Source organism: Zosterops lateralis (genome assembly GCF_965231275.1).
Source record: "Zosterops lateralis genome assembly, chromosome: 20".
Classification (NCBI taxonomy): domain Eukaryota; kingdom Metazoa; phylum Chordata; class Aves; order Passeriformes; family Zosteropidae; genus Zosterops; species Zosterops lateralis.
Genome location: NC_139780.1, coordinates 11,229,076 through 11,253,288, shown reverse-complemented (window position 1 = coordinate 11,253,288; position 24,213 = coordinate 11,229,076). Strand labels below are relative to the sequence as shown.

Here is a 24,213-nt window from a genome sequence, read left to right as displayed (position 1 = left end):
CTCCATCCTAAATGAGTGCCTGGAGCAGAATCTGGGCTTTTTTAAAGTAGTCACTTCCTGACTGTTACTGTCTGCTCTAAAAAACATTTAAAATACTGAACACTTTTGTCTCCTTCCTGTAATTTTTACAGGAGAAAATAATTCTTAGGACTTTCACCTAGGAGGCAAAGCCGTTCTGTACCAGCAAATTCTCAGTAGAATCATGTCATGTGTGAGTTTCTGGGAAGATAAAGTCTTATTTTTGTTTGAAAAATGGCAAATTTTATCTCAGGGACCCAACATTTTATTTACTGCTTATGAAGACCACCAATGAGAGGATTTAATTCCACACAAACACTTCAACATTGGTTTATGAATATAATCACAGCTGCAGTCAGCAAGAGGAACAGCAGCTGACCTGGAAGACCTCAGGCCATATTGCCTTCTTTATCAGCAGCAAAGGAGACATGGACACTGAGCTTGGAACAGTGTTGTGACACATCACCACTGTTGCTCCAGTGTGAACTAAACCCAGGTGAATTCCCAAATCAGCCGCAGTGGCCTTTAGCATCTTTCCACCACACAAGGCTTAAACCAGCACTAACACATGGCACTGCAGCTTCTGGCAGGGGAATCCCAAATCCTGCACCCTCAGAACCTCTCCTCTGTCACTTGGAGCTTGCACACTGCACCAATAAAGCTTTTGCAAACAGAATATAATTTTAAATTGTGCATCATGGCAGTGAGAGTTGTGTCCCAGCCTCCTCTGACCTGGCAGCCCTGGCTTAAAGCACACATGGACCATGGAAAGACTTTGTTACCACCCAGAATCAGTTCACCTTCCTCATCTCACCAGCTTCTTATATCAAGACTCAGAGTTACTACACCAACTAACACTGCAGCACCTGAACCATGAGCTGAGGCCCAGGGACTGGAACACAAGTTCCCACTGCTCCAGCAACAATGTCACGTCACTCGAGACTGAACTTGTACCAACTGAAATCACAACTATTATCTCCTAGAATCCCTCCTAATTTAATCTTCTTTCTGACACAGACATTGAGCTGAACCCCCCTGCAGAGAGAAAAACTAAAGACTTTGACTTCTTACATGAACATTACTCCATGTTCAGCCCCTCCTTCTGTATTTTGTGCAACCCCTCCTCCCCCAAGACACCCAGATGAGTAATTTCCATCAGCAGCTGTACTTTTTGTGGTTTCATTGTGGGGGTTTTGACTACAAATGGCTTTATAGGTTGGGAACCCTTTGGATTTGTCTGCATGTTATGATAAAACACAATGGAACCATTCACAAAACAAAAAGTTTTTACATAACAGAACATGCAATAAAAGCGCAAGAAAAAAAAGAAAGAAAGAAAGAGAGAGAGAGAGAGAGAGAGAGAGAGAGAGGTATCCAGAGGAGAACTTACCCCACGCTTTAGGCTCCTGAAGCAGTGGATTTTGGGTTTGGAGGTCATGAACTCGTTGAAGCGATGGGAGAGGGGTTCCTTTTGCTGCTTGGGAGACTGGGGGCCGTTGGGAACAGCAGAGGGTGAGGCAGAAGCAGGGGGAGGAGGAGGGGGCTGATGGGGGGATGTTAAAAGGGACATAAGCTACGTATAAGAGATGGAGAAGTGACAGAATAAAAACCAAAATAAAAAGATAAAACACAAAACGAAAATAAGCATCAAAACCAATATTTGAAATTCAGAGAAAAAAACAATTAAATAATTAAATATTAAAGGCCATGGTTCAAAAGAGGGGAGAGAGCAGTAGTTAAGAATCGTGTTAAATGAAGAGTTGTGATAAATGAAACATTGGTAAGTGATGCAACAGAAGAGTAACACAAAACTAATTTGAAGGAAGCTCATGCAGACTCTTCCATGCAACACTATCCCATAAATTGCCCTGTTCTGCTCTGTGGACAGCTCGGAATAATGCATATGGATAGAGCTTTCAAATACCTGAATTTAAATGGATCAGATAAGGAAGGTACCTTAGTGCCCAGTAGCGTTTCTATTATCTGGAAAACAACAAACCACATTCCTCCTGCTTCCAAATCATACCTCAGCAATGTGCATCACACTTCACTTGTACAGATCATTCTATGAACTTGCTCAGGAGTTAGTCCTGGTTGTGTTTTAATTCTGGCTACACTGATGTAAGCACCAGACAGCAAGTCCTCTCTCACACCAGTACTACAGGCATGACCCCTTGCGAACAGGGAGATCTTTAAAACTCACATTTAAGTGGTTTGGTAAAAGGTCAAGAGTGAGGTCAAAAAAATGAAGCTATTCTGGGCTTTCATCAGTGTTACTGAAAACTGATTGAGTCCAGTCCGCCTGACATGTCCTGGTAACCCCAGATAAATGCTGCCATGCATTATGGTATAAAGTATGACAGTGGAATGAAAAAGGTTTAATGGGTACATAAGTTAATGTGGTCTTTTAAACAGTCAACTGCTCAGTTAGTTCTGCTCCATTAGTTGTGCTTCAGAGTGAATCCCAGCAGTTCCCTGTTCCCAGCCACCCACCTGCTGACCCCAGTGCACAGACTGGAAAGACAACACAAATGGAAAGCCAAGGAGAGTTTGAGGAGCGTCAAAACAGGCCACACTGAAGCCTCCCACAGGTAACAATGTTAGTTGGCACACATGGCACTAGGTAAGTGGTTAACAACTCCTTCTCTGAGTTAGGAACAGAAATGGACCATGGCAGAGACGTGACAACTTAAGTTAAATTAATCGAAAAACTGCAACATAATTAATGAAATTATACAAGAAAAAAAATTAAAGTTATAAAGAAACTTAAGTAACCAAAGACTACAACAAAACACCATATTAAGACATCAGTTATTAACTTTCTCTATCTAAAATTGTCTTTAAAAAACTCAACTTGCCAAGATTATTAGACAAGACACAAGTTATTGACAAAACACATACTAGCACCAAGCTCAAGTCTGCAAATCAGTACCTTATTTTTCTTGATGAATGGCCATAACTTGCCCTTGGATTTGCTACCGAACTTGGGTTCTGACTTGCCATCCCCTCTGGAGTTGGAAAGGCTGGATTCAGACACTGTCCTCTTCATGGGCTGCGTGAAATCCTCAAAGTCGATGTCTCCTGGAGGCTCGAACCCTGATTTAAAGGCTTCTATTACCATCTGGGAATCCTGGAATGGGACAGATCCAACACAAGTGTAAACATCTCAGCTGAGGCTTGACATCCAATTGCTGCCACATCAAGGCAGAACAAGAAAGTTTGTCTATGTGAGACCAACCCTGAGAGTGACCAGGCTCATTCCTGGGAATGAACCCTGCCAGAATCAATACAAGCTTCTCCACCTTCTTCATAAGCAAGAGCTTATGAACTTTACTGACTAAAAAAGCATATCACAGTTCAGTAAGTGACTCATAACAAAGATTTCAGGTACAGATTTGCTGGGAATACAGCTGTTAACAAATCAGAGGAAAATCCCAATAAATACTCCTATAAAACAGAGCTCGTGTGATCACTCTGCCACAAGTCAACAAGTTGGTTGTGAATTTAGTGACAGTAAATGGCCATAAATGTTTCATGGGCTTTACCCAACATCTGAGCAGTCCAAGGTCATACCAGCAGCCCCGTGCCCTGGTGTGGGAGCCACTGAAGCCACATTCTCTTTTGGCACTGCTAGGAGGAATCTAAGCCACAAACCGGCTGTAGACTGTGTACAACAGCTTTGCTCTTTGGTTTTGGACAGAGGGAAAAGAAAAAAAGAACAAATCAAAGCCAAACAAATCCATAGCACTTTTCCTACTCAAGTCTGCAAATAAAATTAATTATACATAAGATCAAATTCAGACTTCAGCTTGCCAAATGCATTTAAATCTAATGGACTCAAGAAAAAATATCCTAATAGACTTCTTATCTACCTGCTTTCTTGGGAAGAAAGATTGTTATACTCTAACAGCTGTATTCCAAGATCACTAGAGACTCTGTGCTTTGGCACACGAATGTCTTATTATTCCCTAGAGAAGAGCATCACTGCCCTGTTACATAAAAAGAACTTGTTGCTTTGAAGGCATTTCACAGGTTCCGTGAATGGCTGTAGGTAAAATGCTGTTCAGGAGAAATCTACTGGGATATAAACATATCCAGAAGCCACAATCCATTCAGTAAAGCAGATACAGGAAAAGCTTTGCAAAAGTCTTCACAGGATTGTGAAGATGCACGTGGATTTAAGATACTCAGTCTACCAGGGGGCACCATGAAATTCCTACATGAGTTTTAGGGAGGTAGAACAACACTTTCTTTCCATTATCCCATCCTTGTTTGATATTAAAACTTCCTGAAGTCTAAACTTGAAAATATTTCTAATGACAGACATGAAATCAAGATGAAGAAGGATTAGAGAAGAGGGGGAAAGAGTGGGAAAAGCTGAGAGAATTGGGACTGTTTAGCCTTTCCAGAAAAGGAAAAGCTTTGGGGTGAGTTAACTGCTGCCTTCCAGTACCCTAAGGGGAGTCTACAGGAAAGATGGAGAGAGACAAGAGCCTGCAGCCTGTGGATGTCCCATTCTTGGAAGTGTTCCAGGCCAGGCTGGACAGGGCTTGGAGCAGCCTGGGATAGTGGAAAGCATCCCTGCCCATGGCGGGGAGTTGAACTGGATGGGGTTTAAGGTCCCTTCCCACCCAAACCATTCTCTGATTCTAAGAGATTACACTATGTTATATTAAATACTCCACTAGCGTTTTATCCTATGCATGGAGGTTTTCACTTTTTCCTCTCTGAATTTTACAGTGTTCCATTGATTCAAAACGTCATTCCACTACAATGGGACTAAAAATAACCTGCATGCTCCATATATCACAGAGAATGTCATAACAGGAACTCCAAGCCCATAACAAATTAATTTTATCTGCTGCTGGAGCCCTCTGAATCAGGTTCTGCACAGGTTCACCAGGCAGTCACCACAGCTTACACTTGCCACACAACTTTTGTGTTGTTCAAGTGGTTAGAAAGAGGAAGTGGAAAAAAACATATTTAAAACTGCCTTAGAAACACAATAACAGCAAACCAGTATTGCCTGCTAAGTCCAGGCAGTGTCTATTGGCATTAACAGGAATTCTATGCAATGCAATGAGGGCATAAAGCAATCCCATTTACACAGTTGCATGTTTAGTAATTAATCCAGAACTTTCATTATAATCAACACAGTTAAAAATTACTGCTGCAGAGATAAAAAACCCTTGATGATATTTAAGGAAAAAGACCTCTTTATGAACATAACTAGATAGAACACACTAAAGCTTTTGTAGCTGCACAGATATAACTATTTTGGTTAAATACATTTTTGTCAGCACAGTGTTTATAGGAGAACCTGGTAAATCCAGCTATCAACGCTTAAAGTCATCATTTTCCAATGTCACACTTGTGTATGAGCCATCATGGACTTATTTGTGAGCAAGAGAATATAAAATTCACCCTGATTCAAGCACCCAGTTTAAGTTTCATTTGTGTTTTGCTAAGAAGACTCAGGCAGAGTGTAGGCTGAGATACGAATCTGCTCATGATTTCACCATGCAGCACCAAAAGCTGAACCTCAAGCAGAGTATGTTGTTCTAACATGGGAATCACTGCCCCAATTCTCCCTTTTCCCACTCAGAGAGTGGTTTTCAGATGCCTGAGTTTCCCAGGCTGCTCTCTGTGAGAGCAATTGCTGAATAGAGAGTAGATGATGAATCTCAAAACCTCAGCCTCAGGCTAATGCTGCCAGTTCATGGCTCTGGGCACTGAAGAGCTCAGGAAAGACTCCAGTGAAAAACATGTATGGGAAATTCAAAAAGGCAGCAAGACACATGCTGTCAGTGTTTGAAGCACTAATATGATCCATGAAAAAGGCTGGAAGAACAGAGGCTTCATGTAGGAAGGGAACAAATAATTCTGCAAACAAAACAGAAAACACATTTGCCTTTGTGGTCACTGTACATCAGGAAGCTCAACCAAAATCTTTATCATTCTTTCTATCAGAGAGCTTTCTTTGCATCCTGCAATGGAAAATGATAGTCAGAAATCAAGATCTGCTCATTTAGATTGCCAGCAAACCTCAAACCTGCAAAGAAATATTTTCCAGAGAGATTTTGGAATAGTTCATGTAGCCAATACTTTAAATATTTTCATTATTATAAAGCTAACTGGAATTAAGACATTTCTGAAACATACAGTTTTCTGACTATAAGACATAGAAACCACCTTTATAAGAATAGGTGATTAAATATCTGAAATTATGTCCAACATAACAGGCTGATGCCTACTTTTAAATTGCAATATTTGAAAAAGTAATCATCCTAATAAAATGAGAGAATAGTCCTTAATGAAAAACAAAACAAAACAACACAACCAAAAAGTATTGCAGGAAAGGCATTTCTGGGTGTTAAGCAGATTTGGGAAATAATCTGAAGACATTCTGCCTCAGACAAAGCAGCTTGGGACAATAAGCTGTTCTTTGGTTTAGTTCCGTGACTGCAAAGCTCTTGTGCTGAGCCTGAGCCCAGGATTTCATAAATATGAAACCAGTATTAATATGAGAACTAACAATGCAACACTTACATTCTTGTGATCCACTGATTCTGCAGCCTTTGTTATCTCATCCAGACACTTCCCAATGATGGGGATCACTTGGCGGTCAACTTCTGCAAAGGTTTTCATGGATTCACCTATCCTCACGATTCTCCTCTCCTCCATCTCTTGTATTTTCTAAAATATTACATTTCATTCAGGTCAAACATCAAGATTAATTTCACAATTTCACCCAATTTTCCTCTCTGTTAACTACTTTAAAATTTAGGGATTCAGCTGTTCTCAGGAAAGCAATGAGTGATACTGTTCCCTCAAACATCAAATGTCATTCTAAAAGTAATCTCTTTTACTATTACTGGAAATTTTTCAATTAACTTTTTTGTCAAACCTGAGCTTTAGACTTCTGTAAGGATGGTTCCTAAGGCTTTTAAAAGAATTTCTATAACAAATTCTTAAATTTTCTGTGGAAGTTCAGAACAAGCTTATTTTCATTCCACTGTAGAATCCAAGGAAACAAAGATCTTGCTGTCTCCCCTTCTTTTCCCTAGAAGGTAATTTTTGGTGTTTAGGGACTCCTGTACCTCATGGTTTTTGTTCATAATACACCATGTATTGATGTATTCATGTACAATAAAAATTATGTCGTTCAGCTCCTCATTACTCAGTGGATTCAGTTCCAGGATTTTCAGCATCTCTTCTAGGGGCCTCTCCTTTACCACAGAGGGAAGCTGAATGTAGCATAATTCTGTTGTGACAGATCCAGAAGGGCATGAACAGGAGCAGCCTGTTTCACACTGGACTGCAAGAGCAGTCAACTTAAAAATCCCCTTTGCCTTGACTGATCCACGAGCAACACCAATTCTTCACAAAACAACTTATTTCAATGTCTAAAAAGCAAACCCTGGAGCTCAGTGGTGCACTGATAGGGGAGAGGGCACATCTGCAGGACTTTAACATGCTCACCTACAGATCAGAGTGCTCATCAGATCCAGTATTTCCCAGATTCCAGGAACAGTTTATCTCAAGGCATTGGTTTGAAATACCATGAGGCAAAAGAGGAGGTGTCCATTAAGCTCATAAGTTTCAGCAGTGGCTAAGAAAGTGCGTGTTTGCCACGCAAGTCTCAGCTACTTCTCATCTGATGATGAGCATATGACTTGTCCTCCCTTGAAAAGGTTGTGTTTTCCACTCCTGATGCTCATGATCCATTACAATGGAACAGTCATTTAGAAGTTCTGTTCTAGTACATTAACCTCAATTCATTCATTCAAGCACTAACTCAGATCTTCACTCGGAATGAATCTGATGGATTTTTTGTTCCTCTGCAGCCTGTCCTTAGGCACCCTAAGACACAATCAGTAGCTTGCTTAAAACCCTTTGGATTCACTGCTGCAGAATTATTGTGGTTCATATTTAAACATCCGTGCAGCCTGATTTGAACACAGGTTCTAAAGGGCTGCTGGACAGATGCAACAATGCCCAGCTGCTTCCTGCCCCCAACAATGTCAGTGATGCTCTCCCTCATCCCTAGCTGCACAGACACAGGAGCTGAACAGAGAAAGATTGTGAGGATTCCAAAGGCTGTCCTCATCTGTCACAACACTTCAACATCACCTTCCTTGTGTATTATTGATCCCTTTATATCTAAATTAAGAAAAAGGGATAATTAATCCTACCACCTTCTCAGGGTGGCAGATTGCATGTAAAATTTGCCAAGAACGATCCAAAAAAAAAAAAAAAAAAAAAAAAAACAAAACAAACCACCAAAAATTAAAAGTCAGCGTCATAGAAATGAAGTGATGTGCAATATGTTCTTGTCACAGGATTAGGGGCTACTCTAGAGCCCTGTCAGTTAACCCTTACCTGGAAGATGTTTGGTATGTGTGTGTAGTAATGCTCATGCTGTTCACTGTTGAACTTCTGTAGGGTGGAAGAATATTCAGCTTTGCTGTCTTCTGCCATCTGATGTCTCAGCTGGGCTTGCTGTCTTGCCTGAGGATATACCAAAAGAAATTTATAATTTAGGCTACATGGAAAGCAATTGCATTGTGGTACTCCTCATCTTACTATGCAGGAACACCAGGATATGAGACTCTGAACACCAGCTTGTGGTTTACTCCTCTGTTGTGAAATATTTAAGCTACAATGTGGACAGTGCTGCTGCTCCTTCCTGGGATTACAGTGTGCTATTTCATGAGCCATTTGGCATTCCATGAACAACCTCTGTTTGAACTGCACATCAAAAACAAGTTGGCCCCTCCACCTGCCCATGGGACAGGCACCTTCCCAGTACATCCATGGACACACTTCTTACTCCTCCTAAGCACTGGTGGATGTCACCTGATGCTTTCCTCTAATGAGCTGCTCCCCTGTTGGTGAGCAGTGTTTTCTGGGGAAAGGGAAGTGAGAAAAAAACCAACAGTTTTGTCTCATTTTAACCAAAGTAATCATGACAAAACCCTCCTAACTCTGTGTGCCCTGCAGAGCCCTTTCTCCACACTCCTCACACAGCCCTGGCACGAAGCACCCAAGAAAAGGAGAGCCTGGGCAGCAGCTGAGATGCCTCCCTTCCTATTTTTACCCACACAGATGATTTGCTTTACTACCCAACATAGCAGAGCACTGGGCAATTAATCTCACTTCTTTCCCTAGAATAATCTGTCCCCAAGTGACCCTTCCATGTTTTCAGATTCCTCCCCTTACAGTTCTGTTCCCAAGGCCTTCTGTTATCTATTTCACTGCCCAATATTCTTCCCTTACTGTCTCTCCCATCTGTTTGGTTTAGATGCCTTTTCTTTCCTTGCCTTTGGCCTTCATACAGCAGCTCTTCCTTCTCTTCCCTTCCAACATTCCCTATGCCTTCCCCTCATTGAAGCTCCCCCTCCCTGGCTGGAGCTGTGCTGCTGAATTTCTGAATAATTCCTTAACACAAGGCAGAGAAAAGCTGCTTTAAAAACAGTATTTCAGGAGGACACAACACAGAAAAGAATTTCAGCCTATTTTAAGTGGGCTCCCATCAGAACCAGTTCAGAATAGGGTTATTCTTTGAACTGTTCCAAGTAGACAATAGTTTCCTGACAAGAAATCCATGGAATACCAAATCATGGATAGTTTTTGTAATCATAACTGGAAGGTAACAAATTCTGCCAGGAGGTTTCAAATCTCAATTTGTAAAGAAGTAGACTTCCCCCACATTTGTCAAGTTTGCACATCTCACTTAATAATTTATTTCACCTCAATTCAGATATTGTTTCTGCAGTCGATTGTAGGAATTTCACAGATCCCCTTCGCATTCTTTCTATAGAAATAATTCAAGCAGAATGAGGAGATACTGAGCACTAAGTGCATCACAGGAGATGAAACAGTAGCATCAAATGGAGAAGAATGTGGCTATAACCAAATAAGTGAATCCAATAAAAGACATATTTTCAACTTTGCTTGTTCCCAGGAGTTTTAACTGTTCACTAACTCCTGCAAAGGATGAGTGCCTAATTCCAGAAAATCCACCTCCTGCAATCAAATTCCAAGAAGCCACATCGATCATTTCCCTGCCCAAGTGCTATAAGGTTTATTAAATTTTACCATCCACACACTCATATACAGCTACATTAAATACAATTGAAAAAGAATATATCCTTGTGCCACAGACACAAATTTACCAGGAAAACAAAGTCAGCCATGAAAAGGCAGGCAGCTGTAAGAGTGGTTCACACTTGTCTCCCAACTCCTTCCTCACATCCCAGCTGCTGCAGATCAATATCCATTTGTGAGGCCCATTCTCCTCATCTACCTAAGAGGAACCCATTGTCTGAGCTGACTTTACACCAGCCCCACTCGACCCACGCAGCTGTCTCTCCCATTTTTTTTTTAATTTTTTTTTTTTTTTTAAATAATTTTAAATAAAGCAACTCAGGAATTTGTCCCTTGACTCTATTGTTGAAGCAGAAAAACAAGAAATCCATTATTACACATTTCCAGGTAGACCCAGCAAGCATTAAAGCCTCAGAGTTCATTCTCCTGAGCCAACTCATTGGCTGGATATGACATAGTAATTCTGAGCTAAATGTATACAAGAGTAGACACTCAGTTTCCAAAATAATCTTAACTGGCCTCAAATAAGAGGGGGCAGGAGATGAGTAAATAAAATTGAGTGCATTCCAAAACCAGAACTTTTTTGTATGAGAGCCCTAGTGACACTTTGTTTCTCTTGGCCATTTAATGCATTTGGCAAGCTTCAACTTGCCAAATGCATGAAATGACCAAAAGACTGTTTAAATATCTTTCCAATGAGGTATTTGGATCTTAAAATAAAAATATTTTTTTAAAATCTACAATTTTTTCTTATTACTTCATTTCAGTATGTCACTTCCTCTAACATCATCACTTCTAGTATTAAAAGAATTGTACCTTAGAGTGAGAATCCAACACTCTGTTAAAGCACAGAAAGATAAAAACAAGTCAATAATGTTAAGTTTCATATTCAGAGTAATGGATGCAGTAGCCCAGAACTGCAGAGAGTCACAGAAGCTATTTCAGGAATAATTTATAGCTGGGCTTTACAGAAAATGAAGCTTTGCTTCTTTGCTGCTCACTTTTGCATGCAAACAGCTTCTGAGAAGGTGTTTTGGGGGCTTCTTAAGAGTTAATGTTAAAAGATTTGCTCTGAAGAGTATTTCCAGAAGGAAAGGCTTTGGAATAATTTGGGTCTGGAAAAGCAGACGATGACATTTCAGATATAGGAGAACAATACTGGGATGCAGCTTTCAGTCAACACATTCTCTCCTTTAACTAGGCAGGGATGAGTGAGCAAGAGCCCAGTTTCCAACCCCATATGTGAAACACAATCCACCCCTACGGGTTGACAGATTGCTCAGTTGTAAGCGGTGTCAGGGTCAGGGATTCTGAATGCAGCAAAATCTTCCCTCATCAAAGGAAGAAAGAATGAGGTCACCTTTCAGCACTGTAGAAAAGCAAAAAGGGTATGTACACCTGAAGTGTTTGTGGGGAGAACAGCAGCATTTTGCTTCCAAATGCCTGGCACTGCAAAAGATGTACAGATTTCACACATCTCAGATGTACCACAGTTTTTTGCCCCAAAATAAAAGTCCACAGTGCAAATAGGCACTGCTTCCTCCCTGAAGTCTGCTTTTGTTAAGGCAGCTTTTGTCTGAACTCATTTGGCAGCACCAAAATCTAAAGGCCACAAATGTCAATGCTGGTCTCATCCAGAAAAGTGCTCCCCAATATCAACAGCCCAGGACCTGCAGCACCTCCAACCTTGCAGGGAGCAGACAGGTAAAGCTTTGGGCTCCCAGTGCCATCAGATCTGAGCAGTCACACCAGGGGAGTGTTTCTGCAGCTCTGAGAGAACACTCAAGGTACAGGAATGTAGCTCTGAAAGACTGAACCAGGAACAGCTCACCAGCAGCAGGTAAGGCTGTGACCTCTCTCAGAATCTATGCAGAAGTGCCATTAAATAGAATCAAACCCCATCTTTTTCCCTTCTTTTAGACAGCCTTGCTGCTTGATAGGCAAGAATGCAGGACAGTAGCAAACTGCAGAGTAGTATTAACTTATAAAGTGGTGATTTTTGGGCTGTCTTCAGTACTTCAAAAATGTTTTTTAAAAAAATCAGGCCTCAGCAACACATCCACTTTAGGTGAAAAACAACACTAAATCCAATGGCCACATGAGCTACCAACACACACTGTGGCATCCATCTCTTAAGGTAGTGGGAAGACCACAAACATTGTTCTCTCAAGAGGGTTTTAACTACATTTCCTGCAGATTTTCTTCTTAACAACTGACTTGCACAAACCTGAAATAACAACAAGTTAATTCTGATAAATGACTCGACCAGGAGCTCAGAGATGCCAGGGTGGGACACTGATGTGCTAAAATCTGACTTGACTGAAGTATTTATGGGGGTATTTCTTTGCCTTTTAAAATAAGAAATCAGAAGAAAGTTAACCCTGAGCCTTATCACCTGCTTGAAATCACCTGAATGAGACCAAAGAATTACAGACAAGGGAACTTATGGATAATCCTTGCAAACATGCAGCACTAGTAAAGCTTTTTATATTGATCTGAATGAAATTAGTTCTGTCCTAATTCTTTATGCCTTTGAACAGGAAAATTGAACAAAGAAAGGGAATATGGACACTTTATGATGGGCATGTCAACCCTGAAAGTGTAAGAAAACTTTTGCAAACTGCTACACTTTACATGAAGGCTCTTAGAGAATTAAATAAATCCATTTATATTGTTCCATTTACCTTCTCTCCCAAGCCTCCTTTGATAGGAAATGCAACTTGTGATGAAGTGTAGGAGAAATTTTTAAAAACAAAGTTAATTTTCTGCCATTTTGGTCTCCAATACAGAAAAGAATGAGGATACTTTGCTGAGAACAATTTTCTGAGACACATTCCAGAAACAGCCAAAGGGTCAATAGACACACTGTCTTCTGTGTTTACACAGACAAAAAATGCAGCTCCTCAGGGCTGTTATGGTGGGAGTGATATGAATAACTGAAAAGGGCAGAAAAAAACTTTGGCTGTTATTCAGCTGGTCCACACTAAGTGGAACAGTTCGATTCCTCAGCAGTTGCTCTTGTCCAGAATGGCAGAGTTTCTAGTCAAAACTTCGGTGTCACTTTGTTTCTTCTTTCTTTTCTCCCATTCTGCACCCCCTCTTTTCTTTCAAACTCAGACAGCATGTGAGATGCATCACTGCCAGGCCACTGCCTGCCAAAACAGATCTGTCTTTGGCAGATCCAAGATCAGACTAAAATGCAAACACACACACACACATCAAAAATCATCCCCGCCCCCTCCTCTCAACTACCCAATCCCTTCAAAATAGCTTAATGATAAAGGCAGACTCAGAAATACTTCACCAATTTCAGGAATGCTTTCTATTGCTTACAGGTTTTTCAGCTCCAGGCTCTGGCCCTCCCTCCAGGGCTGCCCTGCAACCACCAAGCACCCCCCGGCAGCAGCAGCCCTGGCAGCGTGTGCAGGATCAGCAATAACAGTGGGCATCCTGCCACAGCCTGCAAGACAGGGCCAGGGCTCCAGGCCTGGATTTACACAGCCTGCACTCTTTACTATTTTACAATAACCACTTGGGTCTCTTTGAACTGGCAAGCAGAGAAAGGATTTGAAATTTGCTTTCTCAAAAGCAAAAAAAAAAAAAAAAAAAAAAAAAGCAAAAAAAAAAAAAAAAAGTAGAATGGGGTGTGCGGGGAAAGAAACAAAAAGAAAAATCCTTTCTTTTAATGCTTGAAGAGGTGGAGGAAGAATCTGAGTCTCTGTGGATCCCTGAAATCCTTTGGCTGAATAGATTACACAAATGAGCAAACCACTGACAGAGGATGGAAAATCTTCCTCACCACATCTCAGGAATTGTTATCTAGTGCAGTCTCACTGCACACAGCTCTGCCAGAACTCAGAAACTCACCCTAACAAAAGATATTCTCAAACAACACAGTCCTGTTGAAGCTCTAACAACAGAGATGGACTAAATTAATTAAGAAGAGCAGCACAGCAGCAGCTCTCAGCAGCACACAGCTCCAAGGCCCTGAGGAATAACTGTGCCTCAGACCCAAAAGTTTGTCTCCTCGCACTGCCATTCTCATGTCATGAATACTAAATAACCAAACTCTGGACGACTGAACTGTGAATCCCTGCAAACACCCATGAGTTTTCCACGCAGCTCAGAGAAATGCAGTTCCACGAGGATATCTGGCAAGTCTAATTCATTATAAAAGAAGGATAATCTCTGTGGATGGAAGGTTATGTGGATTTGATGGAGGAGGTAACAAGAAAGGATATATTTGGAGCACTGGCTGACAATGTTTAAATGATTTCTGGAGGTCTGTTTAGTTGTACTACATAAGCAATTAAACTCTGCCATGTATAAATCTGGGTATTGAATATTAAAAATGGAAATTATTTCTTGAATATAAATAATGGAAATTTCAGGACTGGGTAATAGATTGCTTAGCTCATACTTGGAATACTGGGCATGGTTCTAGTTCTCTCTCTCCAAGAAAGAATTTACAAACACAGCCAAGGCAGAAGAGACAGTCAGGGTTGAAAAAGTTACCAGGGCAAATTTTGTAGCCTTGAAGATGAATTTTATAGATAAAATACACAACTTTGTCTCTCAGCGAGGTGAATTAGTCTGAGTGACCAGGGTGATGCTGATGCTAAGCTGCAGCAACAAGGGCTTTCCCAGTAGAGATAAAGTCTTTGTCCCAATCTACTCAGCATTTGTCAGGCCACACCCTGAACATCACGCTCAGTGGTCTCCACTATGCAAAAAAGAATACCTGAACAGACTGGAGGAGGTCCAGAAAGGCCACAGAGATGATCCAGCACAGGGAAGCTGTCATGTGAGGAAAGGCTGAGAGACCTGAGTTAGGGCAGCCTTGAGAATGAAGGTTTGAGGTACCTTATCACTGTGTCCCAGTGTCTAAAGGGTGTCTACTGAGAAGATGGAGACTGTACCAGGAGTCCCATGGGAAAGACAAAGGGCAGTGGGTAGAAGTTACCCTTGGGGAGATCCCAATTGGACACCATGGGACAATTTGTCACAGTGAGAACAATAAGCCATTGAAATAATCTCCCCTGGGAAATGGTGGAATCCCCAACATGGGGCACAATTCAGCTGAAAAGGGTTCTGGGCCATCTCGTCTAGACTGTGATTTTGCCAAGGAACGCTAGGCCAGACAATCCTTCAATTCCCTTCCAACCTGGTATTCTATGATTCACTGAAACTGAACAGTTTACAAACTAAATTAGCTACATTTTGAGGCCTTGTTTCTCACATAGGTGAATAGATTTGTTCCAATGTTTTGACAGAAAAAGAATGACTGTGAAGAAGCTTTCCAACTGTACAGCATGAAATAATTGCTTCGCATTAGCTTAGAACACCAGTTCTATTGCCCTGGTGATTCAAACTGCAATTATTTAATTCAGAAGATAATTCTCAAGCCTCTCCTTCACATCCCCTTTCCCTCCCTTTAGCAATCAACTCCCAGAAGAGTTGCATTGTTAAAAAACTCAGTCAAATTGCCACATAGAGCACTGCTGCAGAGGAGCACTGCTAAAAGGAAATTTAACTTCAGTTGGATTTCCTTGCCTTACACTAAAACTGGCTCATGATCTGCTCTTTGATCTCTTATCATCAAGCACAGGGTATGTATAGGGTACATATGGAGATTTATTAAGTTCCCCAGACACTCCTGCTGGAGTCATTAACTCTCTATTGAGTAGAAATCGACCCTCTTAAATTAGTCATGATTCCAAAAGGGAAACAGCTGCTCTGCACGGACAGGCAGGAATGGCAGGTTGTAAACAAGGCTTACTCTTCCAGAAAAGCAAATTGCCCTCCTGAGGGACTCGCTGCATTCACATACTGCATCATCCTTTAGGAAGGAAGCAGTTCAGAAAGGAGATTGGGGTCTGCATAACCCAGAGGAATAACATTAAATCACATTACCCAGCATTTGAATTGATGAGAAATCTGACACTCATCACAAGCAAACACACAGAAATTCAGCTAGTTCCATTTATCAAGCAAAAAAGAAGCAGCTACCTACTCAACATACAAAAAACTCATCAGCGCACAGGGAAAATCTTTTGCAGTGTCAAACTCTCCAACAAGAAATGTACAGGCCAGGCCCTCCTGCACCATGCTCAGGACTGGGCCTGGTACATCTCACCTTGCTGCTGCTGCTGCTGTGTCTCTACAAATTCACAGCAAAGAATGGGAAAACCAAAGCTTCTGGAACCACTCACTGCACCTACACAAATACTGTAGGTAGAGAATTCTACCTTGCAAAACCACCTTTGCATGGCACTACATTTTCTACAATGCTGGTATGCTCACAGTGCCAGTGGATGCCTTGAAGTGCACAGGAGAGGGGAGGGATCCAAGTCCCACCATTACAGAACAGATGACTTGACACCTCCTGAAAAATTAAGCCTTTTAAATAGTTACAGTCTGCAGAAGGCAGATACCCACACCTGGGGTCATGGTGAAGTTTACTGCTGACAGACTTTGCTGGCTAAACCTCAGAGGGATGTGGCAACAGCAGAGCCCTGAGATGGAGATGTTCCTCCAGGTTAGTCTGGGAGGTGTCAGTGATTTAATCTGGCTTTGCTGTGACTTGACTGTTGAAACAGCCACCTGAGATATCTCCAAAGCCCAAAATAGTTTCTTACACCCCTCATTGTAAGGATGTGTAAGCTCCCGGTGAAGGGATTTGTGTCCCACAGCAAGGCAGCACAGAGGAGAGGCTGGAAAAGCAGTTACCACCTGACAACATTGCTGAGCACACAGGAAGAGCAGCTAATCCCAGGTTCCAATTAGCAGGATTTCTACACCTACGTTCTGTCAGACTTTGCCCATGATTCAGCTCATGGCTACCCCAAGCCATGTTAAGTGTGTCTCCTGTGGGTAAGGAGGGGGGCAGACTCTGTGCTTTGTGCAGAAATTCAGCACCCAAGTAACGTGGCAAAAGAAAAGAGAAAATGAAACCTCAAACATGAAACCTCAGTATCCTCCCACAGTTATATTTACAGACTAGAAAACTAATATCATGGTGATATTTTATTTTAAGGCTTTATGCCAATCTTAAGCTATTCTGGGTCTCCAAAACATCTTGGATGTTGCAGACATAAGCTGAAAGTTGCAGAGCACTGGGGAAAGCTCCTAGAGATTTCAGTAAATTTGAGATCACTCCCATCTCCCTCAGTTTCTCCACTTCAAAACCAAAGGCAAATACATCTAAAGTTCCCAAGTATCTCAGACTATTGCCTAAGGTCAACATTTGACCGTTTCCTCTTCAGCCAAGGGACAGATCCTGCCTGATACCAAGTACTTCAAACCACTCTCCCCACAACTGCTGAGCAAATCAAGAGGCAACCCCTTCCCTCAGCCACTTCCTCTTTAAAATCAGACTCTGAAATGCCTACCAGAAAAAGAAACCCTTAGAAAAGCCAGTTGATTTTTTAAATTTTATTACAAGAAATCTGCAAAGGCACCACTGAGTACCACATTATCCCATAAAGATGTCAGCTTTTTAGTGATTGCAGCTCTGAAGAGAAAGCAGAAACAATAGAGGTCTGCCTTATATGTACAGTGGCTCCGTGCTGGCGACAGAGACCATTTCCCCAAATGGTCAAAAAATTGAAGCAGCTCCTCTGTGGTTTTTGAAAGAGAAGTGCTTTAAAGCACACAACCCACTGTGATCCAAATGAAATAAAGATTACAGTGATACCTACGAGGTTCTCTGGAAGCAGCATCAGCATGTTGCAGCATTTATTTAGTTTATAAGGATATTTTCACAGACAGTGAGCTTCCTGCCCTGACTTTGCTACACTGCATTTTGTGTTGACACAAACATCTCTGCAAGCTTTGGCTGCTGGTGGTTTAGAGGCTCAGTGCAAACAGGGAAGGGAGTTCAGATGTCCTGCTCCACTCTCCCTCTATTCTTGCATACTGTGATCATTGCAGAGACTGAACACAGCTTCTTCTCCATGTTCCTACTGCCAAAAAAGGAGCTGAGAGGAAACAAAGCTAAACACTCCTCCCTCCAGGATCAGCTACCAGGCTGCTGCCTGGCAAGGTGATGGAGCCCATCCTGTCCACAGAAGGGGCAGAGAAGGGATGTGCCCTCCACATACCTGGTCCTAGAGACGGAATGTGGACCTCAGTACATGATGCCCAGAGGCTCCAGCCCTGCCTTTAGGCCCTTTTCCAAGCAGTCCTGGAGAAATTAAGAGGAAAGTGATGCTCATTCTGCTTTTCTGCCACTCTTCCAGTTACTTAATGCTCCCAAATTGTAATACCTTGGGAAAGGGAAAAATGCTGATAGATGGCAGCTCTGGCACAGAATTTCCTGCTGCAGTTGTCAACAGCTACACAGACTTGAAAGATGAAGAGATGTGAGCATTTCAAAACCTCACACAGGTTAGCATTGGGAAACTGCAGCTGCATTCTCTTCTGGCTGTATGTGACATTGTGATCACTGCAGAATTTTAATTCGATTAATGCCATCCACTCTTATCATATGTGATGCAGCTCCTGTGTCTGTTCATATTGGCAGGTACAAGCTGAAGCAGCCAAGGTGTCAATCTCAAGCCAAAGAAATGAGGGCAACCAGCCCCACTGCTTGAGGAGCACCTTGTTCTGCCAAAGAGAAGAGCTCTGACACAGCCAAACTGCCCATTCTCCTGGCCAGGTGGATTTCTGGGAGCTTTTGGAGGTAGGAGTGCAGCAGCCAAGCCATAAGGAGCAAGAGAATTGAAAACTGCTGCAGTAGAAGAAGGTTGAAGTCATCCCATTGCTTCATTTGGAGCTGAGCAGTTCCTGCATCCCCCTGGAGCGAGTCAGGGAGAGCAGCAGTGCTGCTGAAACAATATCCCATTCTGCCCTGGGAGTTATGCAAGAGCCTCCCAGTCACACGGGCAGAGGGGAGCAAAGAAAGGGCATTATTCACAGCCTGACATGGATGAACCCAGTTTAACACATGCACTTGGAAAACACTGTTCTCTCTGTTCAGTAATATTATTTCACATTCCACTCATTTTGATAACCTTTTCCTTCTCCCATCTACTCTGTTGATTGCCTAGAAAGTGGAGTAATGCCTTCTCCTGAGAGCTGCCAACATGCATAACTAACAGATCTTTCTTTCAAGATACCACTGAGTGGCATTTTGCAATAAATAATTCACAAATTCATACAATAAAAGCTAGAGGAATTTAAAAGAGAAGCCTCTCTGCTTCACTTGATATGGAAAGAGCACCAGGGTAGGAAATTGCTTCCCAGAATTTACCTAACACTCTTAGATATATCACCAGTATGCCACCTTTTACTCTGACCAGAAAAGGCCAGCCTTGGAAAGGAATGTAGAAAAAAGGAGTTTCAATCCCCTTTTTAAAACAGTAAGTCATGCCTTTGTATCCCTTTGACATGACATTAGCTTTGGAAAAAAATCTAGGGCAAGCCCTAATTTTATCTATGAAAGAAGTATTCTAAAATCACTTTATACAGATAAAGCAGAGATGATCCCTCTCTGTTAGAAAAACGCACATGTGGTGCTACATCTTTAACAATCTGTACATGCATTCATCTGTCAAGTGCCCTGGCAAATCCAGAAGGCAACAAAGGATCAAATCTACATGGTGAATTCGCAACTGAGAGCCAAGCAAATTACAAGACCACAGAGGTATTTTGTCCTTTGATATGCAATAGCACTTGGGGGAAATTTTCTGAGCTTGTTTGTGATTTTCTGTCCTCATTTCCAAGAGCATCCTTGACACTCTGCCACGCAATGTCCTAATGCTCAGCACACCAGAAACATGATATCCCACAGATGTAAAGGGAAATTTATATTTCATATCTTCACAGGACTGAAGTTACTGAGAATAGAATGAAGCAGACATCTTGAGAAGTGAAACCTACATTTTACAAGGAGACCTCAGACTAGAAAGATTTCTTACCTATAATTCACTTTCCTTTCCTGTCCCTGCAACAAAACATTTGGCATATTTTAAGCTTCAGCTTTTACTTTTTTCTTTCTCTTTTGGTTACCTTTTTTTTTTTTCTCTCTCTTTATGAAATAAACATTTTCAAATGTTTTGGCTATTTTGTGTCTGTCTGACTCAAACTCGAGGATGGCAGAATTGTCCTTATACACTGTAATGTGGTGTTTCTGATCTACATTAGTGCATCTTCTGAGCAAATGTGTAACTCCAAAAACAGAAGCTATTTAAAACAGTTTCTTCCTCTTCATTGCTTCCATAAGCAATTGTATTTGGACCAGTAAAATTTAAACTTTAAGCATCCTTCCACACATCCAGTTTTGAATCAAACTAAAGAGAGAAAGTATTTCCAGACAGATGTGCTGAAACAGGACTGGATGTTTAAAATTAAGCATTAGTTCAAAAGCTCACTGAGTGGGGATCATTGTAAAAAAGCCACAAATGATTCTGCAACCACACAGCAACTGAGACATGAAAATAAAAGCCTTGTGTCATTCATCTGTGACAAGCATGGGTTCCAGGATTTTGCATCATATGGAAAACTGTCCTGCTCTAAACCTACAACTATGAAAAACAATTCTGGTAATACTTCATTGCATCCAATGACATTGGGAAATCTTTGAAGTGCTGCTTAAAGGGCAGGAAGTTTGGTTCTACCTGGATCACAGAGAGAAGGAAAATGTGTGGAAACCGCAAGCAGCTCTCAGGGAGCCCTGACAAGCCTGACTGTCACAGAACCTGGGGTGTAAAAATCAAGCTTGCATAAACTCCTTTAGAGCCATATCAGCTCTGTTAAACTCAGCTATCACCTACTAAAAAAACCTGACTGTATCTGTTTAGAGTTTATATATAAATAAAGGTTTCTGCAGAGATCTCCCTGGTTTTAATTAACCTACAGACAGACTCAAATAAGGCATTAAGCCTCAGAGGGTTTATCCTACCAGGAGGACTGAGGGAGTAAACCTATCACATCCATGTTTACAAACAGTCTCCACGCTCCAGCTCACCTTTTCAACATCTGCTTTTGTCACGTTGATGTCAGCATCCATTTTCTCAAAGTACTGCTGTGCTCGATCAGCTTCTTTGCAATCACGTTCAAACCGCCTTTTACTCTGAAAAGAAAAACCAGAAACCTTCATTATGGGAAGCAAAAGATACCAAAATCTATCTAAAATTCATGCCTGCCACTAAAACAATATGTTGTAACAACTGAAGGATTTTAGGGCTCTCTTGTTTACGCTGGAATACATTTCCATATTAATGGACCTCAAAAAATGGAGTTACCAGAGGCACATTTTTGGTTCCATTATTCAGGCTGCTCATATTTCAGTATTTTTCCCTTTTAGCATCACTTCCATTCTTGTAGATGAAATCATTCTCTTCCAACACTTAACCCCTTCATTTTCGTAAATGAATGAGGGAGTTACTAAGGTTAATAAATTTGCAAGTAGGATTTTTGGTTATTGATAGCCCCTTCCTATCCTCTCCTGTACTTACAGCCTCACTTTCCATTCATCACATGAATTCCAATGTATTTACTTTTGGGAAGTAGCACCTGACTCAAGAGATGTTTCTGTTCAATTTATTCACACATTATGAAGCTGTTCAACTTTCAGTGGAATATCTGAACAGGACCCTTAGGGATTCTGCAGTTTCAGCAATGCTTACCACACTTTTCAAGTCATATCAAATGAAATGCTGCCCATGATGGACAAAGAACCCACAGAAGCCAAATGTTCTGTTAAAACAGACTTTTTCAGGACTGGGAGTGTATTTAAGACAGCAGAGTTTTAAAAATCTCATTTCTACAACTTTTATCTATATACCTTTCTTTTTCAAATAAAATGTTTGGAACCATCTCTTTGAAAACAATAAATAAACGACTCAAATGTCACATCTGAGGAATTTGCCACTTACTGCTTCAAGTTGTTTCCAGCAAGTTTCAATGTGTTGTTGTGCCTTTCTGCCATCATGGAAGTGCTGTTTAGAAAAAGAAAAGAGAAAGAAAACATTTTGAACAACAAAAGAACAAATAGTCAAGTATGCTCAAGAAAAAGCCCAACCAGAAATCATTCAGACAGCTGTGTTCTGCAAGGCTGGCAAATAGAGCAGGTGTGTGATGACTATCTAATATCTCAGCAGGCTGCAGATGGATATTTGCATCAATTATAGTGGTTAGTTTGGCTAAGGCTAATTAATCTCTTTAGCAATTCTACCTTGTATTGTTCACTGTATCTCATAATTATTGGTTTCCCATATCATGAGATCTGAAGCACTTTTATCTGACGAGTATTTCTTTGGTGACAGACTGAACACTGGCTCTAAATTAAAATTTCTCTCTACATGAATTTACCAAGATGCACTTGATTGGCACATTCTAACAACTGATGTTTGCCCTGATTTTCATTCAGACTCAACAAAAAAACCCCTTTTCTTCCTAGTTACTAGCTGTGTGTGCAAGGCCAGCTGCTCTTTCCTCTCAAGATGGTTTTGGTGCCATGGGTCCCTTCAGAATCCCTCCTCTCCCACACATTGGGAGTGAGTGTGTGTTCAGAGTGAGGTGTAACACAAGTTTTAAATTGAGATGTCAGCTAAACAGCAAGGAAATCAAATCCCCTCCTGACGGGTTTTTTTGGACAAGACTCTTTGGAATTTGGAAAAGACTCTTAATTGCAGTTGATTTAAGTAACAGTTCTTAGCCCTTACACAATGCTCTTTATCAAATAATCTAATCTGTATTAGGGTTTATTCCTCTGTAGAATCACAAAATGGCTTGGGTGGGAATGGACCTCAAAGACCACCTTGTTCCAACCTCCTGCCATGGGCAGGGACACATTCCACTATCCCAGGGTGTTCCAAGCCCCTTCCAACCTGGCTTGGACTCTTCCAGGGATGGAGCAGCCACAGCTTCTCTGGACAAGCTGTTCTTCCATATGCCTGGCTTTCCCTCAATATCAGCAATTCATTCCAGATCATTGTATAAATCAATGACCCAGCTCTGGACAGGAATAGGAATGCAAATTCAGCTGACTACTACAACAGGTTACTCCCTTCCACAAACCACCCTGTAAAGTAAATAATGAAGCAAACTGAAACAGGAGGAGAGAGGCCTTTCTTTTGCATTATTTACTGACAATTAGTTCTACTCAGATACAGGAATGGTGTCACTTAGTAAACTTGAAAAATAAAGGCCAGATATTGCCAGATAATCCCCCTAGAATTCAGGTGCTCTCACGCCCAAGTGTAATCAGATTTTATGTAAATCTCAAGGAATGCGATACCTATGGTTTGTTGGGTTGAAAAAAAGCTCACACTCCAGATCATTAACCTGCTACAAAATGCCACAGTTAGAAAAATATGCCTCCGAGCACTTTGCAATTGGCACCTCCTTGGTTTCCTGTATCTTCCACTACAGCAACTGGTATTTTCCTGTGTCAGGGGAGTGAGGGACATTTCAGAGCTGCCATTCTGACTCCATCAGATGACAGCAAAAAGCTGCAAAACTGCAATTCTCTATCATGCCACTTCCAATAGGCTCATTTAGCCTTAAAAATCACAGTGATGTTCTACACATCTGCAAGAACAGAACACCAGGGCTATCCTGGTTGTTCTGGATGCTATTACCAGTAGTCCCAAACACTGTCTGCTAAGGATGGATGCTCACCTTGAGCTGAGCATGGAGACATTCTGTAACTTTATGTGTCTGGGTGGTGCTTGTCTCCACATGAAAATTCTTAAAGCAGACAAGAGAGTCAGAAATCTTTCCATCCTGGCACTTGCCACGCTCAGCTCTGGCTCTGCTCCTGCCCTCCAAGGAGGGAGCGTGTGTGGCCACTGGGCCATGGAAGGGGGAGCAGTGACAGCCCGGCACTGCTGGGACATCAGAGCTCTTCTCCAAACACTGCTTCACCACACTGTGACATTAAAAAACCCCTGATATCACTGTAAAACTGCTGGGTGGCAGGGAAAGGCTCCAAGTTGATTTTGGTTCCTTTTGTAGATCCCCATGTCCTTTCAACTCCGCGTGTGACAGATGCTACTTCTTCCCTGCCAGGGACTCCTCGTTTCAGGCTTTTGTAATTAGAGTTTAGCAAAACAGTCCCAAGGAGCAACAAAAACAGTC

At 41.6% G+C, this 24,213-nt stretch overlaps 1 protein-coding gene across 16 annotated transcripts in view; it reads right to left on the bottom strand.

Moving 5' to 3' along the window:
* The window catches only part of FNBP1 (formin binding protein 1), a 94,150-nt gene that overhangs the window by 22,567 nt on the left and 47,370 nt on the right, over nucleotides 1–24,213 (bottom strand). For 9 of the 16 annotated variants that reach the window (XM_083875757.1, XM_083875748.1, XM_083875755.1 and 6 more), the window contains exons 5-10: nucleotides 22,008–22,070; nucleotides 21,098–21,202; nucleotides 8,401–8,529; nucleotides 6,568–6,714; nucleotides 2,951–3,148; nucleotides 1,409–1,591 (exon numbers count right to left, since the gene is read on the bottom strand). In XM_083875757.1, the coding sequence (XP_083731883.1) occupies nucleotides 1,409–1,591; nucleotides 2,951–3,148; nucleotides 6,568–6,714; nucleotides 8,401–8,529; nucleotides 21,098–21,202; nucleotides 22,008–22,070 (825 nt within the window). The remainder of the gene's footprint in view (nucleotides 1–1,408; nucleotides 1,592–2,950; nucleotides 3,149–6,567; nucleotides 6,715–8,400; nucleotides 8,530–21,097; nucleotides 21,203–22,007; nucleotides 22,071–24,213) is intronic. The other 7 variants (XM_083875750.1, XM_083875751.1, XM_083875753.1 and 4 more) reach the window with 3 other exon arrangements.